The sequence below is a fragment of the Theropithecus gelada genome, chromosome 7a, assembly GCF_003255815.1.
Source record: "Theropithecus gelada isolate Dixy chromosome 7a, Tgel_1.0, whole genome shotgun sequence".
Classification (NCBI taxonomy): Eukaryota; Metazoa; Chordata; class Mammalia; order Primates; family Cercopithecidae; genus Theropithecus; species Theropithecus gelada.
Window position 1 is genome coordinate 44,542,708 of NC_037674.1, and position 26,776 is coordinate 44,569,483.

Below are 26,776 nucleotides of genomic sequence, written 5' to 3' on the forward strand. Positions count from 1 at the left end.
TCTGAGAATCCACTGCACTGAATATTTGCACAAATTCGCAAAAATATATGAACAAGGAAAGCTTATTGCTGAATATTTATAACATTTGTAATAGTTAAAAGTCGACAACCTAGATATTTAACAATAGAGTTAAAAACTTCATTGAGGTGTTTTGTATACACTGACATGGAAGTAAGTTTGGAATAAATTGGGGAGAAGAAAATAAGTTACAGGCATGTACAGTATTAAAATAAATTTAAAAATAAAACAGCAACCTACTGAATAGGAGAAAATTTTTGCAATCTACTCATCTGACAAAGGGTTAATATCCAGAACCTACAAAGAACTCAAACAAATTTACAAGAAAAAAACAAACAACCCCATCAAAAAGTGGGCAAGGGATATGAACAGACATTTCTCAAAAGAAGACATGCGTACAGCCAACGGACACATGAAAAAATGCTCGTTATCACTGGCCATCAGAGAAATGCAAATCAAAACCACAATGAGATACCATCTCACACCAGTTAGAATGGCAATCATTAAAAAGTCAGGAAACAACAGGTGCTGGAGAGGATGTGGAGAAAGAGGAACACTTTTACACTGTTGGTGGGATTGTAAACTGGTTCAACCATTATGGAAAACAGTATGGCGATTCCTCAAGGATCTAGAACTAGAAATACCATATGACCCAGCCATCCCATTACTGGGTATATACCCAAAGGATTATAAATCATGCTGCTATAAAGACACATGCACACGTATGTTCATTGCGGCACTATTCACAATAGCAAAGACTTGGAATCAACCCAAATGTCCATCAGTGACAGACTGGATTAAGCACATGTGGCACATATACACCATGGAATACTATGTAGCCATAAAAAAGGATGAGTTTGTGTCCTTTGTAGGGACATGGATGCAGCTGGAAACCATCATTCTCAGCAAACTATCGCAAGAACAGAAAACCAAATACCGCATGTTCTCACTCATAGGTGGGAACTGAACAATGAGATCACTTGGACTCGGGAAGGGGAACATCACACACTGGGGCCTATTATGGGGAGGGGGGAGGGGGGAGGGATTGCACTGGGAGTTATACCTGATGTAAATGACGAGTTGATGGGTGCTGACGAGTTGATGGGTGCAGCACACCAACATGGCCCAAGTATACATATGTAACAAACCTGCACATGTACTCTAGAACTTAAAGTATAATATAAAAGTAAAATAAAATAAAAAAAAACAATCTGAATACATGTATATATGTGTGCTCATAAATAATACAGGAAATACTATATTCCCAGGAAACGGTCAAGAGTGGTTAGTGCTTGGGAATGGGACTGAAAGTATCTCATTTGTATTTTTTTAGGATGCACTTATATTACTTTTTGTTTTTTAAGGCAGAATTTATCTTTCCTTTTTTCTTTTTTTTTTTTTTTCGAGACAGAGTTTCACTCTGTTGCTCAGGCTGGAGTGCAGTGATGCAATCTCAGCTCACTGCAACCTCCACCTCCCTGGTTCAAGCAATTCTCCTGATTCAGCCTCCCAAGTAGCTGGGATTACAGATGTGTGCCACCATGTCTGGCTAATTTTTGTATTTTTAGTAGAGATGGGATTTTGCTATGTTGGCCAGGCTGGTCTCAAACTCCTGACCTCAAATGATCCACCCGCCTTGGCCTTCCAAAGTGCAGGGATTACAGGCATGAGCCACCCTGCCTAGGCAGAATTTCTTTAAAGACACTTTTTAAAAAAAAAAAATTTTATTTTTTAAGAATCAGGGAGTTGTTGTTAGGTCCTTACTCTGAATATCATGTACTTGCATTGTCCACATAAGAGACAAAAAGCAGTGGTGATTACCACTGGTGACAAATCAGACTCTCCACACCATCCCAGAAAAAAAACAAAATCAAAACAAAAAAAACCCTGATCTATCCTACTATATTTTGAGGCAAAGGGTTCAGTTAGGTAATATTAAAGTCACTTATCAAATAAAGCTAATATATTGTCTAAAGAACTAAAGTTATATGTTTGGGCCTATTCATATTGCTCTATTTTAAATATGGAGGATAAAAAGAATAAAGAATGCCTTTTCTTCTTCCCTAAGTTATTTCTTACTCTCTTGGGTTTTCCCAAGCCTACATCTGTCTCTCTCTAGACACCATCCAAGTAAATTTTCAGATATTTTTAAAACAGGAAGCAGAAGCTGTCTGTGAACGACTCTAAAATAAATGTTATTTCTGGAAGGTTCCAAATGGCCTGGGGGAGTGAAGTGGGTCACGACTAATAGAAACAAATTTGATAAAGTTGCATGTTACAAGATCAAAACACAAAATTTAGCCATGTTTCTATACATAAGCAGTGAACAATTTGAAAAGAAAATTGACAGAGGACAATTACATTTACAATAGCATCAAAAGAATAAAATACCTAGGAATAAATTTTACCAAAAAGGTGAAAGACTTGTACAGTGAAAACTATAAAACACTGCTGAAAGAAATTTAAAAAGACCTAAATAAATGAAATGACATCTGTGTTCATGGATCATAACACACAGAGAGCTCTGAAGAGCTGAAACAATCTTGAAAAAGAAAAACAAAGTTGCAGGACTCACACTTTTCGATTTCAAAACTTACTACAAAGCTACAGTAATCAAAACTGTGATACTGCCATAAGAATAGACATATAGGCCAGTGGAATGAAACTAAGTGTTGAGAAAACAAGCCCACACATCTATGGCCAACTGATTTTTGGCAAGAGTGCCAAGACTGTTCAATAGGTAAAGAATAGTGTTTTGAACTAATGGTACTGGGACAACTGACTGTACATATGCAAAAGAATTAAGTTGGATCCCTACCTCACACCATATTTTAAAAATCAACTTAAAATAGGTCAACAACCTAAATATAAAGGCTAAAACTATAAAATTCTTAGAAGAAAACATAGAGGTAAATCTTCATGACTTTAAATCTGGCAATGGGTTCATAAATATGGTATCAGAAGCATGAGCAACCGAAGGAAAAATATAAACAAATTGGACTTCATCAAAATTAAAAACTTTCGCACATAAAAGATGTTATCTAGAAAGTGAAAAGATAACCTGTAGAATGGGGGAAGATATCTGCAAACCATATCTCTGATAAGAGTCTACTGTCTAGAATATATAAAGAATTCTTACAACTCAACAACAAAAAGAGAAAAAACCCAATTAAAAAATGGGGAAAAACTTGAATACACATTTCTCCAAAGAGGATGTATGAGTGGCCAAAATGCACCTGAAAAAAATGTGCAATATCATTAGTCATTTGGAAAATGCAAATCAAAATCCAGGGGTTGCAATGAGAGGGAAATGAGAAATAACTGCTTATCAGGTATGGAGTTTTCTTTTGGGGAGATAAAATGTTTGTTTGTAAAAATGGAGTCTCACTGTGTTGCCCAGGCTGGTCTTGGACTCCTGGGCTCAAGTGATCCTCCTGCCTTGGCCTCTCAAAGTGCTGGGATTACAGGCGTGAGCCACTGTACCCCACCAATAAAGTGTTTTGAAACTAGATAGAGTAATCACACAACATTGTGAATGTACTAAATGCCACCAAATTGTGCACTTTAAAATGGCTAATTTTATGTATGTGACGTTCACCTCAGTTAAAAAAATAAGCATCAATGAGATACTGACTTCTACTCTTCTTCAATCAACTACTCAGAGTAAGAATAAGGGGAAAAAAGCCCTAAAAATTGGGTCTGCCTTTGGGTGGTAACTACTGAGCCTTCTCTAGGCTGCATTGACTACCTCCGAGACCACTAGCAGTATTTGCCAATTTCAGCATCAAAAATTAAGCATTTATCCTCTGTGATGGTAAATATAGTTCACTGACATTGAAATAAAATGAAAGCGGTGGGCTGGGTGTGGTGACTCACGCCTGTAATCCCAGCACTTTGGGAAGCCAAGATGGGTGGGTCACTTGAGACCAGGAGTTCGAGACCAGCCTGGCCAACAAGGCAAAATCCCATCTCTACTAAAAATACAAAAATTAGTTGGGCATGGTGGTACATACCTGTAATCTTAGCTACTCGGGAGGCTGAGGCAGGAGAATCACTTGAATCTGGGAGGTGGAGGTTGCAGTAAGCCGAAATCGCACCACTGCACATCAGCATGGGCAACAGAGCAAGACTCTGTTTCAAAAAAAAAAAAAAAAAAGGAAAAGAAAAAAAAAGGAAGTGGCAAGTTCTTCATCTTCGTTCAAACTCTACTTACTAGAGCCACCTGCTGCATTTGCCCCTCTACAGTCCAGGGCTTCTCAGCCCTAGTTGTAGATTAGAGTTAATTATCTAAAATATTTTGTTTTTCCTTTTTTTAAATTAAACTTTTGAGATAATTGTAGATTCATATGCATTTGTGTAGAAAATAATACAGTGATTCCACAAACCCTTTACCTAGTTTTCTCCAATGGTAGCATCTTGCAAAACAAGATATGTCCATGATGTGTACAATTTCACCACCAGGATCAGGACTTTTTTTTTTTTTTGAGACAGGGTCTTGCTTTGTCACCCAGGCTGGAGTGCAGTGGCACGATTAAGGCTCACTGCAGCCTCAACCTCCTGGGCTCAAGCCTTTCTCCTACCTCAGCCTCCCAAGTAACTGGGACTACAGGTGCGGGCCACCATGCCTGGCTAAGTTTTGTATTTTTTCATGGAGATGGGTTTTTGTCACGTTGCCAAGGCTGGTCTTGAATTCCTGGGCTCAAGGGATCCGCTCATCTCAGCTTCCCAAAGTGCTGGGATTACAGGCATGAGCCACCATGCCTGGCTCTCCACCAGGATATTGAGATTGCTATAATAAAGACACAGAACATTTCCATCATCAAAGGATCCCTTGTGTAGCCCATTTTAAACCACACCTCCTTACCTCCCACTTCTCTTTCCTCTCCCATCCCCTACCCTCAACAACTAACCTTACTTTATTTCTATAATTGTCATTTTAAGAATGTTACATAAATATAATCATACAATATGTAATCTTTGGGGAATGACTTTTTTCACTCAGCATAATTCACTGAAGGTTCATCTAAGTCGTTGCATGTATTGTTGCATGTGTCAAAAGGTCATTTCTTTCATTGCTGAATAGCAGTCCCTGGTGTGGGTGCACCACAGTGTGTATAATCATTTGACCATTGAAGGACAGCTCAGTTGTTTCTAGGTTTTTTTTTTGTTATGATGAATAAAGCTGCTATGATTACTCATGTATAGGTTTTTGGGTGGGCATAAGTTTTCATTTTCTTGGAGAAGTGCCCAAGAGTGCAATTGTTGAGTTGTATGGTTTTTGCATATTTAGTTTTATAAGAAAATGCCAAACTGCCTTGCAGAGGTGGCTGCTGGAATAAATCCACCAGCAATTTATAAGTGATCCAGTTTCTCTACATCCTCAACAGCATTTGGTGTTGTCACTATTTTTATTTTAGACATCCTGATATGTGTGTAGTGATAACTCATGTAGTTTTAATTCACATTTCCCTGGTGGCTAACGATGCTGAACACCTTTTCATGTGCATTATTTGCATCTGTGTTTTATCTTCAGTGAATGTCTCTGTCTTTTGCCCATTTTCTAACTGATGTTTCTCACTGTTGAGTTTTGAGAATTCTCTATATTCTAGATACTAGTCCTCTGTCAGATTTGTGGTTTGCAGATTTTAAAAGTAATCTGTAATTTGTCTTTCATCCTAACAGGGTCTTTCTCAGAGCAAACATTTTAAATTGTGATGCAGTCCAATTTATCAGTTGTTTTTCTTTTATGAATTATGATTTTGTTGTCAAGTCTAAAAACTTTTTGCCTAATCATAGATCCTGAAGATTTTAAAACCCAGGCGTTAATTTGATCAGGTCTGCCTGCCCTGCTTGCTTTTTTTGGTCACTTGCTTTTTGTTATTTTTTTTTCCTTCCTTTCTCCATGAAGCTGAAAGCCTCAGTAGCTGAAGCCACTGCTGCTGCATACTGAAATTTATCCTTCATTGGCTCCTTTATCGATAACTCATAGGTTACCATGGTAATGATCACTTCGGTTGTTTTTTCTGGAACCTGGGCCAGTTCCTGTCCAGTTTGAACTGGTTGAGACCACTGCCCCTTCAACTGGGCTTGTGCAGGTGCTGGAGAGGTGGGTAGCCTTTTGATGTTAGAGGACCAAAACTCCACTCTCAGATCATGCTAATGCTGGCATTTTCTGTGCATATGTTCTATGAAATGACACTTGTGCAGAACCTGCCACTTCATTTTTCCCCACTGTCAATCACCTTTCCCCACACCTTAGACCACCCCCCTTCCCTAACCCATAAATATCCCTAAGCCTAATCTTTGGGGAGGCAGATTTGAGAGCTGGTCTCCCACCTCCTCACCTGGCAGCTTTGTAAATAAATCTTTTGCAAATCCAGGTGACTATGATTGATTTACTGTGCATGGGCAGAACAGACCTGGACCTGGCTGATAACAATTTTCTCCTATTTTTCTCTTAAAGTTTTACAGATTTACACCTGTGATCCATTTTGAGTTAATTTTTATATAAAGTATGAGATTTAGGTTGATGTTCATGTTTTTACCTGTGCACGTCCAATTGCTCCAGCACCATTTGTTGAAAAGGCAATCCTTCCTTCATTTAATTGCATTTGCATTTTGTGAAAAATCACTTGGACATATTTGTTTAGTCTATTTCTGGATTTATCTATTCTGCTCCATTGATATATGTGTCTATTCCTCTGCCAATACCACACAGTCTTGATTATTTGTTATGTTTAAAAAGTTTCTGCACTAATTCTCAGTGTGGCCTGAGAACCATTTCTGAAGCTAGACGAAAGTCTCCAAGAGACTGACTAGTCCAATTATCCTCTGTAATCCAGAAAGGTATAGTGAAAGTGTGCTGTACTGAGAGTCAAAAGACCTGGGTCTTGTAGTCTCAGCTCATCAGGACGTGGCTGAGTGACCTGGCTAGGTCTTTTAGTCTGAGCCCCAGTTTTCTCACCTATGGAACTGGGACGCTCATACAGCACTTGTTTAGCCTACCCTCCCAGTATGCTTGTGAGTGTAAAAGGAAATAGATTTGATCTATATATAAGGTTTAGACTTAAGCGTAATTCAAATACAAAGGGTTACTATTTTAGGGATAAGCACAATGAGATTCAGAGATTAAAGTTCTCCTTACCCAAAGTCATCTTTTTTTTTTTTTTTTTTTTTTGAGACGGAGTCTCGCTCTGTCACCCAGGCTGGAGTGCAGTGGCTGGATCTCTGCTCACTGCAAGCTCCGCCTCCCGGGTTTTACGCCATTCTCCTGCCTCAGCCTCCCGAGTAGCTGGGACTACAGGCGCCCGCCACCTCGCCCGGCTAATTTTTTGTATTTTTTTTTTTTAGTAGAGACGGGGTTTCACCGTGTTAGCCAGGATGGTCTCGATCTCCTGACCTCGTGATCCGCCCGTCTCGGCCTCCCAAAGTGCTGGGATTACAGGCTTGAGCCACCGCGCCCGGCCCCCAAAGTCATCTTCTATTTGATTTCATGGCACCCATCAGAAAATTTCACATATTCAGCACATACGTATAGAGTCCAAACTCTGCCAGGCACTGTGAAAAGTCCCTGGGGTACAAACACAAAAAGACATGGTCTCTGTCCTTAAGAATCTTTCTATTTAGTGAGGACCATAATTAATTTTACAAAAGCTAAGTGAATACAAATTAAATTTGTATTCAGTATTCCTTTAGAATTCCAGGACCCTCCTAGTTGGATGAATCCACAGGACAATAAATCATTGTCCTAGCATCTTCACAAGTCCCCAGCTACACTTTCAGACTTTCACAGGGATGCACACTGACTTTGGTAGAGTCAACAGGAAAGAGAGGGTTTTCCTGGACAGAGCTAAAAATCCCATGAGGCTCACACACTTGTAACCCCTTCCCAGCGATCACCATCTACACTCCAGGATTCCTCTGCCGCCCATTTATTAAATCAAAACCGTCCCATGGAGCCTATTCAGGGCCCAGATGTCAGGCTTAGTATCTGAGTGATAAAATAATGTATACAACAAACCCCCATGACATGAGTTTACCTATATAACAAACCTGCGCATGTGCCCCTGAATGCAAAATAAAAGTTAAAAAAATACAATTTTAAAAAAATGTAAAAAATGTATATTGCCTACATCAGGTGGGGCAGATTGTGCAGACAGTGGGCATTCCCAAGAGTCAGCCTGCTTTTTCTGTGTGCTCCCAGGTCTCATTTCAGGAACTGATTTCAGCCAAGGACTGTCTGTAATGTAACTGCATGTGGACTAGCTTTGTCAGAGAAAGACTGGATGTGTAACATTCTTCTACGTAGCCGGCACTGAAGAAAATCTTATTTGGAGAACAAAGGCTATTACTATTAAATCACTTAAACATGATTACATGCTCGGTGCGTTCCAAATGCATGAGAGTAAAGCAAAATACACAATAGCAAAACATGTTGTATTGCAGCAAAATCAAAATTCAGTTTCTAGATTCACAGCTGGAGAGATGCTCTGATGTAACTACAAGTGCAAGTGCCATCCCAGCCACTGGTGAGGTTCTGCTGCCCCCGGGTGGCCGAAATCCTTGTCTGACAAAGCTGCTGATGCTCTCATGCTGATAATGTTATGGTGATTTTTACAAGGGCAGAGTGGATGTATGTATACATGGATGAATAGTTGGATGGATGGATAAATGCATGGAGAGATTGGGGGATTCATTCATTTAATAGTATTTAATTTCAACTATCTTTCCACACATGGGGCCAAATGCTGTTAAGACATGATGTTTGAGATCTGAGATGTAAAAACCTGCATTGGTGTTAATTAAGCAAGAGCTGTGGTCCGAGCTGCTCAGTGCATTGGTCCCAGGAGATTAGGGGGATAGAAAGGATTAAGGAAGTGATCTAAGATGAGAGGGGAAGGACTTCCCAAATATACTTCTTCTAGGGAGACAAACATACCTCTGGCTAACCATAGCCTATTAACTCAAATCCCTTGGGTTAAGAGGAGAAATAATAAAAAATAGTAAGTATGGGTTTAGATACATACTAGAAGGAATATAGGGAAAATCCAAGGTGGGAACAGGGAAAGAGAGTAGGCAGAATGCTTTGCTTCACTGAAAAACAAAGTGAAACAGATTAAAACAAGATATGACACTTGACATCACTGGTCTTCAAAGATGATGCCACCCAGTATTAATAAGTTACTATACTATTGATGGATATGCAAACTGATACATTTATTTTGACACAGTGGTTTCATAATCAGGAATTTATTGTCTAGAATTACTTGCAGGATATACAGAGAAAAGAACAGATGAGACCACCTGTTATTCGTTTCACCTGGACTTAAATAATGGCGTCAAGACACTTAAGAGATGAGGAGTTTCTTCTAGAGATTGAAAATTGTGCTGGAAGTTTTCACTGTAGCTGGGTTAGTATTATTAGCTCTTTTTAAGATTCTGTAAAAGCCTCTATAAAAATTCCCAGTCTTTTGATTTCAATTGAACTCAAATATGCATTTATTGATCACCCTGGTGAATGCACACGACTTTGGCTGGATTTTTGGAGGTTGTGATGCAGGGGTAACTTAGATCAGATTCCTTCCCTCAAATACCTTGGTCTAGAGAAGCCTGGCCTGTAAAAACATAAAATATAGTAACTTAATGAAATAATGGCTACAATATAGATAGAATTATGGAAATATGGGATAGGGAAGATATGATACATTCTAACTGGAGGGATGATGGAGGGGAGATTCCCAGCAGATGTGGCATTTGAGCCTTGAAACAGATAATTTTGACAGCTCTAGGGGAAGAGGGTGGGGAAAGTGGGGAAGGATTCTTTTCCTTTAGGTTGGAAGAGCATGTGTTGCTATTTATTAAGTCTTTATTGAGTACCAACAAGGTGTTGTGTGAAATAGACAGCATAAAAACATCTATAAAAGGGAGATAAAATATATCCCTGAAAAAAGTCATGTAACAGTAAATGATACTGTTTGATTAGTTATCAGAACAGTCTACAGAATCCAGAGGTGAAGCAGAAACACAGGCTACTTTTCTTTGGGTAGTGAATTAGCCATTTCAAAAATATTTCAGTGAAGTCAGTAAAGGAAAACATGAGGCATAATAAGACACATTTCTACCACTGGCACTCCTTTCTTCACTAGATTTTGTAAAAAGTTACTGTTTCTATTTTTAATTAAATGAGTAATCTTGCTTCGAGAAATCCAAGGGATAAGAAAAAGTAAAAAGTAAAATTCTCCCTTCAAAATCCCCTGTTCTCCAATCTCATTTCTCTTTCTGGAAGTAAGCACTATTATCAGCTTACTGTGTTTCCTTCCAGAATGATTTCAGATGAATTCATGGAAATATGTAACTGGTGTAATTTTGCATAAGTGGATATATGTGTTTTTCTGAACATTTTTCTTTACTCAACACCATATTTTGGAGCCTTTTATATGTTAGCACATAGACCATAGAGTACAGAGTTACAACACATTTTTTTTTTAATACTGGAATTCCGCAATCAGGATATACCTTGGCTATTTCACTGTTTCCTTTTTAATGGTTAACAAGATGAAAACTGCTAAGGTCTTATTCGATTTTTATAATCAAACAAACAAGGGAAAAACGACCGCAACTCTGGGCCTCACAGACAGACATCCTACTTGAACTTCTCACTTACAGTTCCTCATTCAATCCCCAAACCAGTCCGTTCACAAATCCAGACTCCTAAATGAAGGGAAAGCCGGAAACCCTTGAATAATTCAGTAATAATATCATGAGATAGGTATGTGCTGTGATTCTTAACTTCTAGCCTTCTCCAAAGGTGCCAGTGATCACCTGTGGATAAATCTGCACTGAAAAAAAAGGAAAATCGCCGTATGCCACAGTAGTTCACTAGTTAAGTGGGGTTTACAGTGGTGAGGTAATTAAAGGAATTTTAACCCAAGTCCACCTTACAGTAAGTTCAATGGAACCCTAAACCCTTCCAGTGGTTTTTCCCTAATTCCTGAGTGTACATTTAAAGGACATACGGCAGAATCTTCACATTGGTTTCCTAACCTTTAGAACAAGGGCAAGTATGATAGAAAAGACTATGAAGAATCCACAACGCTTTATTACACTCTCCCACCCCCAATCAAAATAGTAATGAACAAGTTATAACAATCCCTTGGAGACTAGCTATAGTGTCACCCTCAAATATCTGAATTTATAGTTACCTTCCAGCTTGACTGGTGATGAAAACAGATGGACCTGGAAGAATGACTGACAATTATAAACTCAATCAAGTAGTGTACCCAAGTGCAGGTGCCTTTCCAAGTGCGGTCTCTTTCAAGGAGCAAATCAACATAGACCCTTGTATGTATCCATTGCTTAGGCAAATGCTTTCTCCCCTTCCATCTAATAACAAGCGTTTACTATCTTACAGTTTCTGTGAGTCAGGAATCTAAGCATGGCTCAACTGGGTGCCTCCATCGCTGGGTTTCTCAGGTGGTTGCAATCAAGATGTCAGCCGGGCTGTGGTCAACTCCAGGCTCACCTGGGGAGGATCTATTCCAAGTTCACTCACCTGATTGTTGTCAGGCCTCAGGTCCTTACTGGCTGTTGGCTGGAGACATCCATTCCTAAACATGTGGGTCCCTCTGTACAGCAGCTCACAACACGGCAGCTGGCTTCCCTAGGAGTGAGTAAGACAGTGACGGGGGTGCCCAAGATGAAAGCTGTAGCCTTTTAATGTACTAATCACCTAGGTGATAGGCCATCACTTTTGTTATATTCTATCCATCAGAATCAAGTCACTAAGTCAGCCCATACTCAAGCTAATATTTACCCAGTACTTACCATACGCCAGATCCATGCACTTGGCTTCCTTCTGGTCTAAGCCCAGATCTGTCTGAGTTCAGAGGCCCTCGCTCAGCATTTCTGGGCTCTGCTGGTGAGCTTTCTGCCTGACTTGTCCACTCTAGTAGCTAAGTCAACTATAGCTGCGCAGCTGCTTTGGCCCCATGCTGGATGCACAGCGTGTCTAAAAAGTTTGCGGTTTTCCCTGAACTCTCCTCTGGAAAGGAGACACGAGCAATCTCTGCAACCCCCAAAACCAGCCAGGAGGTTCTGTCTGCACACTGCAGCCCCCTCTTCTGTTCCCAAAAATGTAATTCTGCGTCAGGAAAATAGACCTTACATCACCCTGAATCCAGCCCCAATCTATGGCTCATGCTCTCCTGTCCTTGAGTTTCCTTGGCTTTTGATATTCAAAGCCTGGCATTTTCACTAAAAACACACAACAAACGCGAACAAAACTTTTCACGTAAGCAGCAGCTCTTACAAAAGTTCTTTGTCTTTCAACCCTACCATGACGAAAAAAAGCAAAAACGAACAAACAAAATTCCAGCACCTCACTTAACTTCCAGGTTCAAGAATGTTGGTATCCTTCCATGAGGCAAGTGCATTAAGATGATCACTGATGTCTTAATGCAGGAAAAATGGTAATGGGGCAAGGAAGCCCAGGGAAGGTGGACTTCAGCTAATATCTTAAAATATGATCCACTACAACATCAGCATTTCTCCAAATGAGATATACTTTACGGGCGTCATTTTAATGGCTGTCAGATATTTTAACCAACAAATATAACCTACCTATTTTAGTCTCGTTAGGGTGCTATAAGAAAAATACCATAGACTGGGTGACTTAAACAGCAAACGTTTATTTTCCACAATTGCAGGTTGGGAAGTCCAAGATGAATGTATGGGCAGATCCAGTGTCTGGTGGAGGTCTGCTTCCTGGGTCACAGATGGCCATCTTTGCTGTAGCCTCACATGGGGTGCGAATGAGGGAACTCTCTGGGGTCTCTGTCATAAGGGCACTAACCTCGTTCATGATGGCTACACCTCCACAACCTAATCACCTCCCAAAGACTCCATCTCTTACCCATCACACAGGGGTTAGGACTTCAACATATGATTTTTTGGGGGAAACTCCAGCATGTATTCTGGATATAAAGAAAGAAAAAAATGAGAAGAATTTTGGGGGTCCACAAACATTTAGCCCATAATATTACCATTCTCTTGTATTTTATTTTTATATCATACATAACACATAATGATTATTTTAGGGCATAAAGTTGTCTCCCCCGAATTTATTTATTATTATTTTAGATGGAGTCTTGCTCTGTTGACCAGGATGGAGTGTAGTGGTACGATCTTGGCTCACTGCAACCTCCACCTCCTGGGTTCACCTCCTGCTTCAGCCTCCCAAGTAGCCGGGATTACAGGCACCTGCCACCATGCCCGACTAATTTTTGTATTTTTAGTAGAGATGGGACTTCACCATGTTGGCCAGGCTGGTCTCGAACTCCTGACCTCAAGTGATCCACCCGCCTCAGCTTCCCAAAGTGCTGGGATTACAGGAGTGAGCCACCACTCCTGGCCCCCCGAATTTGTTATATAATTTATGTCACAGTATTTATATAATGTTAATGCTTTTGTTACCTATTCCAAGTTGCTTTCCAAATACAGTCACACACCATATAAGGATGTTTCAGTCAACAACAGACTGCCTATATAATGGTGGTCCCATAAGATTCTAATACTGTATGTTCACTACACCCTTTCTATGTTTAGAAAGAAATATTGTATTATAATTGCATACAGTATTCAGTACAGTAACATGCTGTACACATTTCTAGATAGGTTATCCCATGTAGCCTAGATGTGAAGTAGGCTATACCATCTAGGTTTGTGTAAGTACACTATGATGTTTTCACAATGACTTATTTCTCAGAATGTGTCCCCATCATGAAGCAACACATGGCTGTAGTTGCAACTGTTTGATTCTAGGATGCTGCTATATTTGGATTAAGCATTGGTGGAGCACATTAAAGACTTCTGCACCTTAAAAAAGTTGTCTGTACTAGCTATCAGCACTTCATCACCTACTACTCTTTCCTCAACTCATTATGCTCTGACTTCTGCCCAAGCCACTCCACTGAAACTGCTTCTGCTAAGAATCTTGCTGCTAAATCTAAGTCCTTCTACTGTTTGCTCAGAAGCACTTAAGAGTCGTGAATTCCTCCTCTTCCATGACGCTCTGTGCTTTCCTGGTTTTCCTCTCCCTACTTTTGGCCCCCTTTACAGGTCTATCCTCCTCTCTATAGTCTCCCATGTGTCCTAGGGATCTGTTCTAGGCCCCAGTGGTCTTCTCCTTGTAAAGACTCTCCTTGGGCAGTCTCAGACATCCCCACTAGATGCTAATGCCTCTGAATGCTCCATTTCCATCTCAGCTTTCTTTGGGGTCCCACATCCATCTGCTCGCTGGAGAAGCCCCTCCAGTAGGAGGTCTCAAATCCATCTCAATATAGAGTGTTGAAAATGAAACTCTTCTTCTTTTTTCACTCCTGCATGTACCCTCTGTTCCTATCTCAGTAAATGGCACCGCTACATATCCAGATGCTCAAGCCAGAAGTTGTGGCATTGCTTCCTTCTCTTTCCTTTCCCACATTTAATCAATTCCCTAATCTTGTTGATGCCGGCTCTAAAGGTCTCTTAGATCTGTTCCCGTGTCCCGTGTCCTCTGCCACCATGAATCCAGAGCCCTATCATTCCATCCCTGGATTGCTGAAGCAGCCTCCTCACTTGGCTCCTGGCCTCTAGTCTTGCTTCCCTCCAGTCCATTCTTGATGCTACAGGAAGAGTGAGCTTTCTGGAACACAAATCTAATCACAACCGTTCCCAGCTCAAAACCTGGCAGTACTCTAGTTCTGGTGCCTCAGACTAAAATCCAAGCCCCTTGCTTCCTGAGGCAGAGATTAGTGTATGTGAATTTTTAAAAATAACCATGCAGAAAAACAGATTCTTTGGGATGTGCAGTTCTGTGTGTTTTTTTTTTTTGAGGTGAAGTCTTGCTCTGTCGCCCAGGCTGGAGTGCAGTGGCACGATCTCGGCTCACTGCAACCTCTGCTTCCTTGGTTCATGCGATTCTCCTGCCTCAGTCTCCCAAGCAGCTGGGACTACAGGCGTATGTCACCACCCACGCCTGGCTAATTTTGTATTTTTAGTAGACACGAAGTTTCACTATATTGGCCAGGCTGGTCTCGAACTCCTGACCTCAGGTGGTCCGCCCACCTCGGCCTCCCAAAGTGCTGGGATTTACAGGCGTGAGCCACCACGCCCGGCCTTCTGTGAATTTTAACACATGTATAGATTCTTGTGGCCACCGCCATCTATCAGTCCCCGAAACACCCTCACGTTATCCTTTCATAGTCCTACTCTCCCTCATCCCTACCCCTATCATTTTAGGAATGTGATCTTTTGAAAAACAAAAACACCCAAACCCCTTACGGTGTTTTTTAATGCCCTTGTCTACCTCTCCTCCCTCTCCTCCAACAACTGCCCTCCCAGACCCCGCAATGCAACTCGCCGGAACTATGCTCAGTTCTTGGGGCGCTCCAGGCCGTACTCCACTTAGCCAAGCTCTCAACCCGCTTCCGGGGGTGGGTTTCCACTGTGCGCCGCAGTACCTAGCGCTTCCCCCACTACAGCCCTTTCACGCTGTGATAATTGCCAGGTTATCTGCCTCTCCCATTACAGTTCCTTCCTCGCAGGGACCGCGTTTAAACCACGGCTGTATCTCTAGAGCGCAGGACGGGCCAAGCCCCGCCCGCCCCGAGGCAGCACCGCGCACTCAGCAGCACGGGGTCAAAGCGTTCCCCGCCCGCGCCCAGCGCAGACCTTCGGAGGCGGAACGAGCATGCGCACTAGCAAGGGGCGAGGCGCACGCGGTCCCCCGCCCCCTGCACGCAGCCCCAGGAGGGGGCGGGCCTTGGCCGCTCGCGCTCTCCTTCCCCACATCGCTGCGCTTGCGCGCTGGGGGCAACCGTTGCGGCGTGTCCCAGGGCCTGAGGCAGGACGGCCCTCCGCTGACACCTTCCCTTTCGGTCCTGAGGTTCCCGGCCTGGTGGCCCCAGGACGTTCCGGTCGCATGGCAGAGTGCTGCGGACGACGCCTATGAAGTCTTTAGTCCTTCTAGTTGCGCTGTTGCTATGGTCTTCGTCCGTGCCGGCTTATCCGAGTGAGTGACCGGCCTGAGGAGGCAGCGGACCGGGGACACCCTGGGGGAACCTCCCGAGCTCCGCGACCTCGAAGCCTGGCCCTTCTCTTTGGTCCCACATGCCTCCCTTCCCCACTGTCCAGGGTCCTGGCCTCGACGCCGAGGAGTGTCCCTCTCCTCTCCTGGTCAGGGATCGCAGCGACTCAGGCGGCGGGGCCCAGATAAGATGGGAGGCGCCTGCGGGCCGTGGGCGCGGGTGGAATCCCCTCACCTGCCTCTGCCTCTCTGCCCACCCGGTCCTTCCCAGCCACTGGGCGTGTGACCGTGCAGGGGTCGGGTGGCTGCTGCCAGCCGGCCACGTCGCCAGGTGGCTGGCCAGCTAGGAATTATTTTTACATTTTCAAATGTAAATATGAAATGTACTCCTTCATGACGTGTGGAAAAGCATGACGTACACATTTCATTTTTCGTGAATAAAGTTTTATTGGAACACAACCACGTTCATTCCTTTATGTATTGCCCATGGCTGCTTTCCCACGTTAGAAGGGCGGGGTTAAGTGGTTGCCACACAGTCTGGCCTGCAAAGCCTGAAGTTTTTACTATCTGGCCCTGTGCAGAAAAAGGTTGACCCGTACGGTAAAACTTGGAGAGCATGTAGATTGTGGGTCGCGCTCTGGGACACTCACCTGAGGATGCGCTCCCAGAGAGCATGCTCGCGCACACGGCATTCAAAGCCTTAGTTAAGCGGGATTATAACTTAAGACTTGCCAAGAAGCAATTTTTGTCCCTCCCTGAAAGCTGAAAACCAATAAGGTCAAATTCAGGGGTGCTAAGACTTTACTATATTAACAATATCATGTGGACACCTTGAGGCACTTAGTATTTAAGTCAGGTACGTGAGGCTTGCCTGTTTAGTCTAACTGTAGTTCATTGTGGCATTTAGTATGTTGCAGTTTGGTTTTACTTAATAAACACAATTTAACAGGTGTGAAAAAAGCACTATCGTGCATGCTGATTATGCAAATCAGTATTTCAGAATTGCTAAATGATCCTAGTTAAAAATCAGATTTAAAAACTGAAAATACAACACAATCTAAATTATGAATAGTGGTGGGAAAAGTTCTAGATGAAGTGTCCTAGGTAACTAAAGTTAGCTCTTTAAATACTAGCACTTATGATTTGTAGCTGTTTTTAATAAAAAGTTTTCTAACATTTTTCTTCCTTGACATAAAGGACCAGAACATAATGAAGATGCTACTGTCTTTTGGTGTCTGATGATCATTATTACTAACACCAGTTATTGTATTTTGGTAGTTGTAGATCAGCAAGTCACAAGTGACTGACATGTATGGAGACTTGAATTGAAATGACTTTAACACTGTCACACAGAACACTCTGGGACGGTTGGGTAGGAGTCCCTGGACACCCACTTAACTCAGTGCAGTCTCTTACCTAACACTATAAATTCCCCCTCTCCTCCTTCCCCTTTCCGCCTTCCCTCTTCCCCTCCCCCTCCCCCTTCCCTCCCTTTTTTTTTTTTTTTTCCCCCTGGGACAGGGTCTCACTCTCTGGCCCAGACTCTCTGGCCCAGACTAAAGTACAGTGGCCGGATCTCGGCTCATCGCAACCTCTGCCTCCCAGGCTCAAGGGATTCTCTTGCCTCAGCCTACTGAGTAGCTGGGATTACAGGCGCAGGCCACTACCGCCTGGCTAATTTTTGTATTTCTAGTAGGGACGGGGTTTCACCGTGTTGTCCAGGCTGTTCTCGAGCTCCTGACCTCAAATGATCCATCCGCCTCGGCCTGCCAAAGTGCTGGGATTACAGGCTTGAGCCACTGTGCCTGGCCAGCCTGTTCTCTTTCTTTGTACCCTGTTTGCTAATCTTTCTTGGGAAGAAAGAAAAGCGTTGTAGGAAATGAAAAGACACTTCCCAGAAAAAGGAGTAATTTTGTGTTGAATATATAGATGTTATAAGACATAAGGAAACTATGTACAGGTTGTAATAATAGAAGATGTCTTGGAATATGTAATTACCTCTCTTCTACAGAAGTGGATTAAGGAATATATAGAGCAGGCAGTGGTACATGGCTGCTTTCTCTGTATGTCTCTCTACTTTTTCTCTAATTTTAATTTTGTTTTTAAAGTAAGTATACCAAAATAAATATATCATTGAGCTTGATGTAAACCAGCTATGCATTCTTTTATATGGCCACTATTCAAACAATTGTTGGCGAGATGCAAAAGATAAGGCACATAGGTTTTTATAATGAAAAGTAGAGCTTTGACACATTTTTTTCTAAACTACTAGACAGTTTTGAGGTTATATTACACAAACATCACGGGTGGATTAAGTAACTGCATTTATTAAGTAACTGTATTAAGTAACTGCATTTATTGAAAACCTCAGTACTTCTTGTATCTGCCTATACCTTTCTAACAGGCCCAATCCAAGTTTAGCTAGTATTTATTTAATCTAAATTCAGTTAGACATAAATGCAGCTTGGGTATAGGGAAGTGGGCACTCCTTTACCTACACACACACACATCCTGATGGTCCTGGATAAACAGCGTTTTACTGTATAAAATTTTAATACATTCAGTTTCCTGTACCTGATTTTTCCATAGTTTTAAATACCTTCCAATTTTTAAATTTTTAAATGGGAAAGTATTTAATGTATTCCCTCTTTAATGTATTTACACTGTGCAACTTACTTTACTTCTTAATGAGAATTCTTTTTACTTTAAAAAAAAAATGCACAGGTGGGGCGTGGTGGCTTACTCCTGTAATCCCAGCACTTTGGGAGGCTGAGGCAGGCAGATCACCTGAGCCCAGAAATTCAAGACCAGCCTGGGCAACATGGCAAAACCCTGTCTTTACAAAAAATTAAAAAATTAGCCAGATGTGGTGGGGCACACCTGTAGTCCCAGCTATTCAGGAGGCTGAGGTGGGAAGATCACCTGACCCCAGGAGGTAGAGGTTGCAGTGAGCTGAGATGGCACCACTGTATTCCAGCCTGGCTGACAGAGCGAGACCTTGTCTCAAAAAAAAAAAAAAAAGCACAGTAACTTTCAAAGTAATGTTAACATAATAGTTATATATTTAAATAATAACTACTATTAAAATTATATAATTTGCCTTTTATAATTTTAAGTCATCAAATATTCATGGATTGGGAGTGTAAACTAATTAAAATTAAAGTGTATTAATATTAATATATTAACATTTAAATTATTCAAAATTTGCATAATATTTTTGGGGTATCTCCCAAATAAATTATTTCCTTTAGATCATCTCTTGGTATAGACTAGGAAAAACAGGGTTAGTCTAGGATTACAAAAGCTCTTATTTCTAGATTGTTATTATAAGAAGGCTCAATATGTCAGTCTTTGGCTTCTGTCATTGTCTTTAGGAAGGATTTTGTCTTAATGAACCACACAAGGTAAGAATCTACCAGCAGCAATTGTTTGAATCTATCACGAAATAAATTAAAAGGAAAAGAATATTTCTTTTATTTCAAATACATTGTAAAGGTAAAGTTCACTGGGATCTGGTGCTGCAAGTTCACTTAGTGCCCAAGGCTATATAGCATTTAGAAGGGTCTCTCAAACCTGTGAAACTGTCATGACACACTTTGTTAATGTTTGAGATAATGAGGAGCATGTCATGTAATAGGCAAGTGTCAAGAGAGTAGTCTGTGGGGGAGTAGCAGGAAGTTTCATTAGCCTGTCCACTGATGTTTTATGGGGAAAAAAGTCTTGTCTTTCTGTTCTTTTGATCCTATTATCCCTTAAATGGATATACTTTAATCTCTTGATAATATATGTGAAATTAAACTTGAGCAACAATTTTTTCATATCCAAATAAAATACTAGTTATTTGAAAAGAAAATATTTTCTTTTTTTTTTTTTTGAGACGGAGTCTCGCTCTGTCGCCTACGCTGGAGTGCAGTGGCGCGATCTTGGTTCACTGCAAGCTCCGCCTCCCGGGTTCACACCATTCTCCTGCGTCAGCCTCCCAAGTAGCTGGGACTACAGGCGCATGCCACAACGCCCGGCTAATTTTTTTTTGGTATTTTTAGTAGGCACGGGGTTTCACCGTGTTAGCCAGGATGGTCTCGATCAGCTGACCTCGTGATCCGCCTGCTTCGGCCTCCCAAAGTGCTGGGATTACAGGCATGAGCCACCGCGCCTGGCCTTTTTTTTTTTTTTTTTTTTGTGTCACTATATAGTTGAAGCATTTTAAAAACACACAATTTATTTAACCTAAGCATAGTTTTTTCTGAGGCGCAAATATTCATACCGCGACCATTTGGAGACACTGTAAGCTGTCTTCTCTTGTTCTTTTGATAGGATCCCGTATATTTTTAAAGACTTCTTGTTTTCTGATGTTAACTGATTGTTCCAAGCCCCCTTTGTGTCTTTCCCAGTCTGTGTCTTTCTCACTCTGAATGGAATTAACTGTCTTTCCAAGGGAATGGAGAACATGGTATGAGAGACCAAAGCGCTTGCGATACATTCTAGACTGCTGCAGTGGGGAAATATTGTTATTTTTGTCATTTTAGTGAACAGAACTAGAAGAGAGAGATTTAAAGTCATGAGTTTATTTTGGTTCCAATTATAACATTACTCATAGGATGCATCTTGATTTTTAACTCTTTATCCACACTAGAATTGTAACATCATTTAATGAGGCTATTTTGGTTGTCTATTGTGGAGTAAAAGACTGCTCCCCAAATTTATCATTTTTTCATGATTCTTTGGGTTCACTAGACTCAGCTGGGCAGCTCCGCTTCATATGGTATAGCTGAGATCACTCACGCAGCTGCATTCAGCTGGAAATTCAAATGGATAGGAACATCCAAGATGGCGTCTCATCCTCCAGGGTCTTTACATGACTTCTCATCTTTCAGTACTCTAGCCCAAGTTTCTTTACACCATGGCAGCTTGCTTCCGAGAAGGAGATTTATAAACCCCAACATGGATGCTCTTACTAAGCCTATACTGTATCAAACTTGCTAATGTCCTGTAGGCCAAGACAAGTCACATCTGGCAAGCCCATATCCAGTGTGAGAAGACACTACCCGAGAACATGAATACCAGAAAGTGCAAAGTTACATTTCTTTAACTGGAACACTTGATTAATATGAACATAATTACTTGTTTATTTACCTGTCAGCAAAAATTAAGATTGGCATAATAATAAATTATAGGAAAATTGCTGGATAAGATTTAATATTTCCTTTTATGATCATTCCTTGAGTAGACCTCAGTAATTAAGCACAATTATTAGTACTTTGACTTGGAAATACAGTACTTCAGCTCAGTTCGTTTTAAAATTTTAACCTTCATAAAAGTTCATTTTAATTTGAAGGTGTTGGATGTTTTAACTGGTAGTTCTTGCATGATGACAGCTTTCAGTTATTAATTCTTACTTTAGTACTTAACTGCTGCAGAATAAGGGAAGTTTATTCTTTATGAGTCCACTTCATGGCATGTATAGAAAATACAAGCAATTTGTTCTCCAAAGTTACGGACATTCAGCCAGAGTGTGTGGACTATCTGTAAGTGATGGATGCTTGGGTATATGTTTAAGTTTTATATACATGAGTTCTTTTTGAATAAAGTTATTCTATTTTCACTATATCATTGTAATAAAAATCCTAGTTATATTCAAATCTTTAACAAAATGAGCATCCACAATTCTTGGTTAAATTTTGCGTGCTGCCATATCAAGGTTACTGGCCAAAAGTAAAGTAGAAATGTATGTGTATCTACACAATGGAATATTATTTGGCCATAAAAATGAAGTACTGATACAAGCTACAACATGGATGATCTTGAAGACATTATGCTAAGCATAAGAAGCCACTCACAAAAGGACACATATCGTATGATTCAATTTATATGAAATGTCTAGCATAGGAAATGCGTAGGTACAGAAAGTAGATTAGTGGTTGTCCAGGGGCTGGAGGATAGGGGATATGGGAAATGGGTTTTATTGTGGGGTGACAAAACTGCTTTAAACTTAGATTGTGGTGGTGATTGCACTACTCTGTGAACATACTGAAAATGATTGAATTACATACTTTAAGATAAATAAAAGGTAAATTATGGAGGTATTTTAATATTAAGATTGTGATTTACTTACGTTAAAATTATGTCAATGAGGTGTTACTTTCGAGATTGATAAAATTCAATGAAAGGTAATTAGTAGGACTTAAGTTTATGTGATCTAAACTTATATTAGGCTATTTAGTAAGGGGCAGTTACAAGAAGTACGGGGGCTTTCTGAGAACTGGAGCTATTTCACCATGATGTTTATGATGTTATTTTATATAAACTTCACACTCAGAAATTTAGAAAGACGTAGTAAGCTGTGTCTTTTATTATAAAAAACTGCCTACTTTGCCTAAAATAAAAGAACATTCTTATTGCTCATTTAAAATTTTCTCTTTAATAATTGTTAGACAATTAGCCAGAAACTGCTCCCCACACAATAGTTTTTAGACTAGCAGATTTATTTTTAAACATAACATGACATCTAGTTTTCTTCCTCTGTATTCTTCTGTAGAAATGTTTTACCTGTGATTATTTTCTTAAGATAAATTACTAGAGGTGCAATTAATTTACATACCTTCCAGCATTCTGTTCATTCATTCAGTTATTCATTTAACAAATACTTTTTGACTGTCTAGTATGGTTCTAGGCACTGGGTAAAACAGAGTGTATAATGAACAAATTAGATGTGTCACAGCTCTCAAAGAGCTTACTAAGTGTAACAGTTAACAAACATTAAACAAACAAACACAGTTGGAACTGTCTAAATTCTATAAAGAAAAGATCAGTATGCTAGAGAGAGACTAAAGAAGGATCTAGGAATTAAAAGGGGAGTGAGGATGGAACTTATTTTTTTTTTCTTTATTTCTTCTAGACAAACAAAAAAAACAGGATCCATGTGCAGAACGTGCAGTTTGTTACATAGGTATACGTGTGCCATGGTGGTTTGCTGCTTCTACTGGCCCATCCTCAAAGTTCCCTCCCCTCACCCCCACCCACCAACAGGCCGTGGTGTGTGTTCTCCAGGGGCTGGGAGATAGGGGATATGGGAAATGGGTTTTATTGTTCCCTTTGTGTAGGATGGAACTTATTTTACTAAGGAAGTAACATATACACATGCCAATCCTAGGTTTTATCATTTAAAAATATTTGCCTACTTGACTGGCAAAACAAAAATGGTTTTTAATTTGCATATCTTTTATGAAAAATGAGTTTTAGCAAGGTTTCATGCAAATTGGCTTTTATGTTATTCTCTTCCTCCTTTAATTGGTCATTCTATGAAAAGGAAATATATTTCACATGTATTATTTATTGAATGAAGTTTTAAATTTTTATTTATTTATCTGTTATTTTATTTTATTTTTTTGAAACAGAGTTTCATTCTTGTCCCCCAGGCTGGAGTGCAATGGTGCAACCTTGGCTTACTGCAACCTCCACCTCCTGGGTTCAAGCGATTCTCCTGTCTCAGCCTCGAGAGCAGCTGGGACTACAGGCGTGTGTCACCATGCCCAGTTAATTTTTGTATTTTTAGTAGAGATAGGGTTTCACCATGTTGGCCAGGCTGGTCTTGAACTCCTGAGCTCAGGTGACCGACCCGCTCCCATCTCCCAAAGTGCTGAGATTACAGGCGTGGGCCACCAAGCCCAGCCTGAAGTTTTATATTTCATTGCTCATTTTAAATTATGATTTTATTATTTTCCTCATAATAAACTCAAAAGTAATTAACTTGCCTTTTATTTCTGTGTGAACCGGATTTATTTTTTTGTAAGTCATTGACTGTCAGTTACTCATACTTTGTAGTAAGAAAACACTGTGGATTATTTTCAATATTACTAGATACATCTTAATATGCGAAAGGGATGTGTTTTGGTCCATTTGATGATAGAACAAAATTTGGTCATATTTAAGTTAATTTAATTTTAATATTTACAGGTAGTTTAAAATATTTTGGTCCAGTTGACAGCACAATTTCAGATATTGTATTTATTTATTTGATTTTATTTAATGTTCACATGTATTTTAAAACAGAGTAGTATCCCTGCAGAATAATTTTATCACAACACTAACACAGCTTTGCCAGCATCCTTGTATCATTTCTTTATGACAACATTGTGTAGTTGTTACAAGCACCTGCTTTGAAGTAAGGTAGCCTGTGTTCAAATCCCATCCTTATAAGTTGAATATAATCTTAAGCAAATTGCTTATCCTTTCTAAGTATCTTCCTTTTCTTCTTTGACAAAGTACTTCTCACATTCAAAGTTCTGGGTATAGTGCCTGGCACATAATGATCATTCAATCAGTGGAAGCTATTAGGATCTTTTTTTTTGATACGGAGTCTCGCTCTGTCGCCCAGGCCGGAGTGCAGTGGCGCGATTTCGGCTCACTGCAAGCTCCGCCTCCTGGATTCACGTCATTCTCCTGCCTCAGCCTCCCGTGTAGCTGGGACTACAGGCGCCCGCCACTGCACCCGGTTAATTTTTTGTATTTTTAGTAGAGACGGGGTTTCACTGTGTTAGCCAGGATGGTCTCGATCTCCTGACCTCATGATTGACCCGTCTCGGTCTCCCAAAGTGCTGGGATTACAGGCGTGAGCCACCGTGCCCGGCCTGCTATTTGGATTTTTTAAATCATTATCTTCCATTTCTCCTTTGGATTTCCTACCGCTTTTGTTCCTACAGTTATTTAGTACCATTTTGTTTACCTTCGTATCATGTCTGTTGTGTGACAGTTCTTCCTGTACTATTTCAAGAAGAGAAGTGCAGGCAACCTCGGGCTCACCTTCAGGCCCCATGTCTGAGATTCCAGCAAAATCCCAAGCCTGCTTAGCAGTTAGCCATCCTGCTTATAAGAGGCACTGGAGAGCAGCATCATGGTTTCCCAAGCTGGAGATTCTTACCTGAGCCAGAGCCATGTTCTAGGACATTGCCATGTTTGCCTGAATCATTTACTAGTAAAACTAGATGGGATATTATAAAATATACCAGTGTAGACTATGAATCTCCAAGTATAATAACACAACTTCTAGCAGGATTGTCAGTTCTTTGTAAGAATTTGAATTTTGTTCAGCTTTCCAGCACCTCCTGAAGGATGGAGAAAAACAGGTTTTCACAGTGGCTACAGCCATCTGTAGGGACAGTTGAGGCTCCACTATCTTACTACCTTGACTGCAAACATTTTTATAAAGATCAAATTGATTTGCAAGAGCAGACCTGATTAGTAGAACTGACAAGGTCAACATGAAATAGGGAGATGTTTTAGGGGACAAAAGCAGGAGGTAGAAGGTGTATGGAGAGAGGATGGATTTAACAGTAGAAAAGTATGGAGCCAAGCGTACATGAAGAACAGAGGAAAATCGAGGTAGGAGGTAGGGCACTCTGTTGCTAGGCAGCCAAGAACAGGCTTTTGGGTGTTGCCTGAGTAACAATAGAAGGGGATAATAAATATTTCAGTTTGTTAAGGAATCAGCTAGTATTATCTCCTTTTCCTGTCCTTTGGCACTCTAACTCACCTAATATCCACCTGGGTATCTTATTTACTACTTTGAGAAGAGGCAAGCTAAATGGTTTGAAAAGCAAGTGTTTAGCAGACTATAATCTAATGGCAATGTCTTTTTAAAAGTGTTGAAACCTCTGTTGGTTGTACATTTTAGATTTGCTTATTATAGTTTCTTACAATTAAAATATTTTTCAGATTTTAAAAAACATTTTATTATGGAAACATTTAAATATGTACACAAGTACAAAGAATTACATAATCTCCACATATTTGTAATAGCTTCAGTTATTACCATTATTAGCACTTCAATAGTTTTTGGGGAACAGGTGGTTTTTGGTTACATGGGTTAAGTTCTTTAGTGGTGATTTCTAGTTTTAGTTATTATTAATTCATGATCAATCGTATTTCATTGATAGCTCTGCCCACATTCCTTTTCCTCTCACTTCCCTGGACACCCTCCCCAATTTCTTGGGCTTGGATTATGTAGAAGCAAATTCTAGACATCATATAATTTTATCGGCATATACTAAAGCACTAAAATATAAGGACTTTACAAAACACAAAACAATGTAATTTTTTACTTACAAAAATAATTCCTTAATATTATCAAATATCTGGTTAGTGTTTTCTGATTGTCTTTCTCTTTTTCCAGTTTGATAGAATCGGAATTCAAGTAAGATTTATACATGTAACTTATTGATATACCTGTTAATTCTCTTTTAATCTATAGTTCTTCCTCCATCTCTGTTTTTTCCCTTGCAATTTAATTGTTGAGGAAACTGGGTCACACATCCTTTAGTTTCTTACAGTCTAGGTTTTGCTGATTATATCCCCATGGTGTAGTTTAATATCTCCCTTATTGTCCTATATATTTTCTGTATATTGTTAGTTATATCTAGGGAGACCTACTGGATTCAGATTTGACTTTTTTTTTGTTTTTTTTGCAAGACTATTTCATAGGTGGTGTTGTGTACTTCCATCAGAAAACACATAATGTCTGATTTTGTACCTTTTTAGATATACATAGTCATAGAAAATTATTGCAAAATTATCATATTTTAATTATAAATGACTTTTTAAATTATTAGCTGGAATCATTTATAAATTGAAACCTTTCTTCCTTTTGAGCTACTTTTCCATATTAATTTGGGTCTATTTCTATATTTTCTGTTCTGCTCC

General features: G+C 40.2%; 2 protein-coding genes across 3 annotated transcripts in view; both read left to right on the top strand.

Moving 5' to 3' along the window:
• Positions 1 to 26,776, top strand: part of SPESP1 (sperm equatorial segment protein 1) — a 130,500-nt gene that overhangs the window by 98,160 nt on the left and 5,564 nt on the right. Inside the window, exon 1 of one of the 2 annotated variants that reach the window (XM_025389707.1) lies at positions 15,849 to 16,066. The exons of the other annotated variant lie outside the window; for it this stretch is intronic. Within the exon in view, the coding sequence (XP_025245492.1) occupies positions 16,003 to 16,066 (64 nt within the window). The 5' untranslated portion in view covers positions 15,849 to 16,002. Of the gene's footprint in view, positions 1 to 15,848; positions 16,067 to 26,776 lie in introns of those variants that run through there. 2 annotated transcript variants of the gene reach the window in all.
• NOX5 (NADPH oxidase 5) overlaps positions 15,855 to 26,776 on the top strand; it is a 137,326-nt gene continuing 126,404 nt past the window's right edge. Inside the window, exon 1 of the mRNA XM_025389705.1 lies at positions 15,855 to 16,066. Within this exon, the coding sequence (XP_025245490.1) occupies positions 16,038 to 16,066 (29 nt within the window). The 5' untranslated portion in view covers positions 15,855 to 16,037. The remainder of the gene's footprint in view (positions 16,067 to 26,776) is intronic.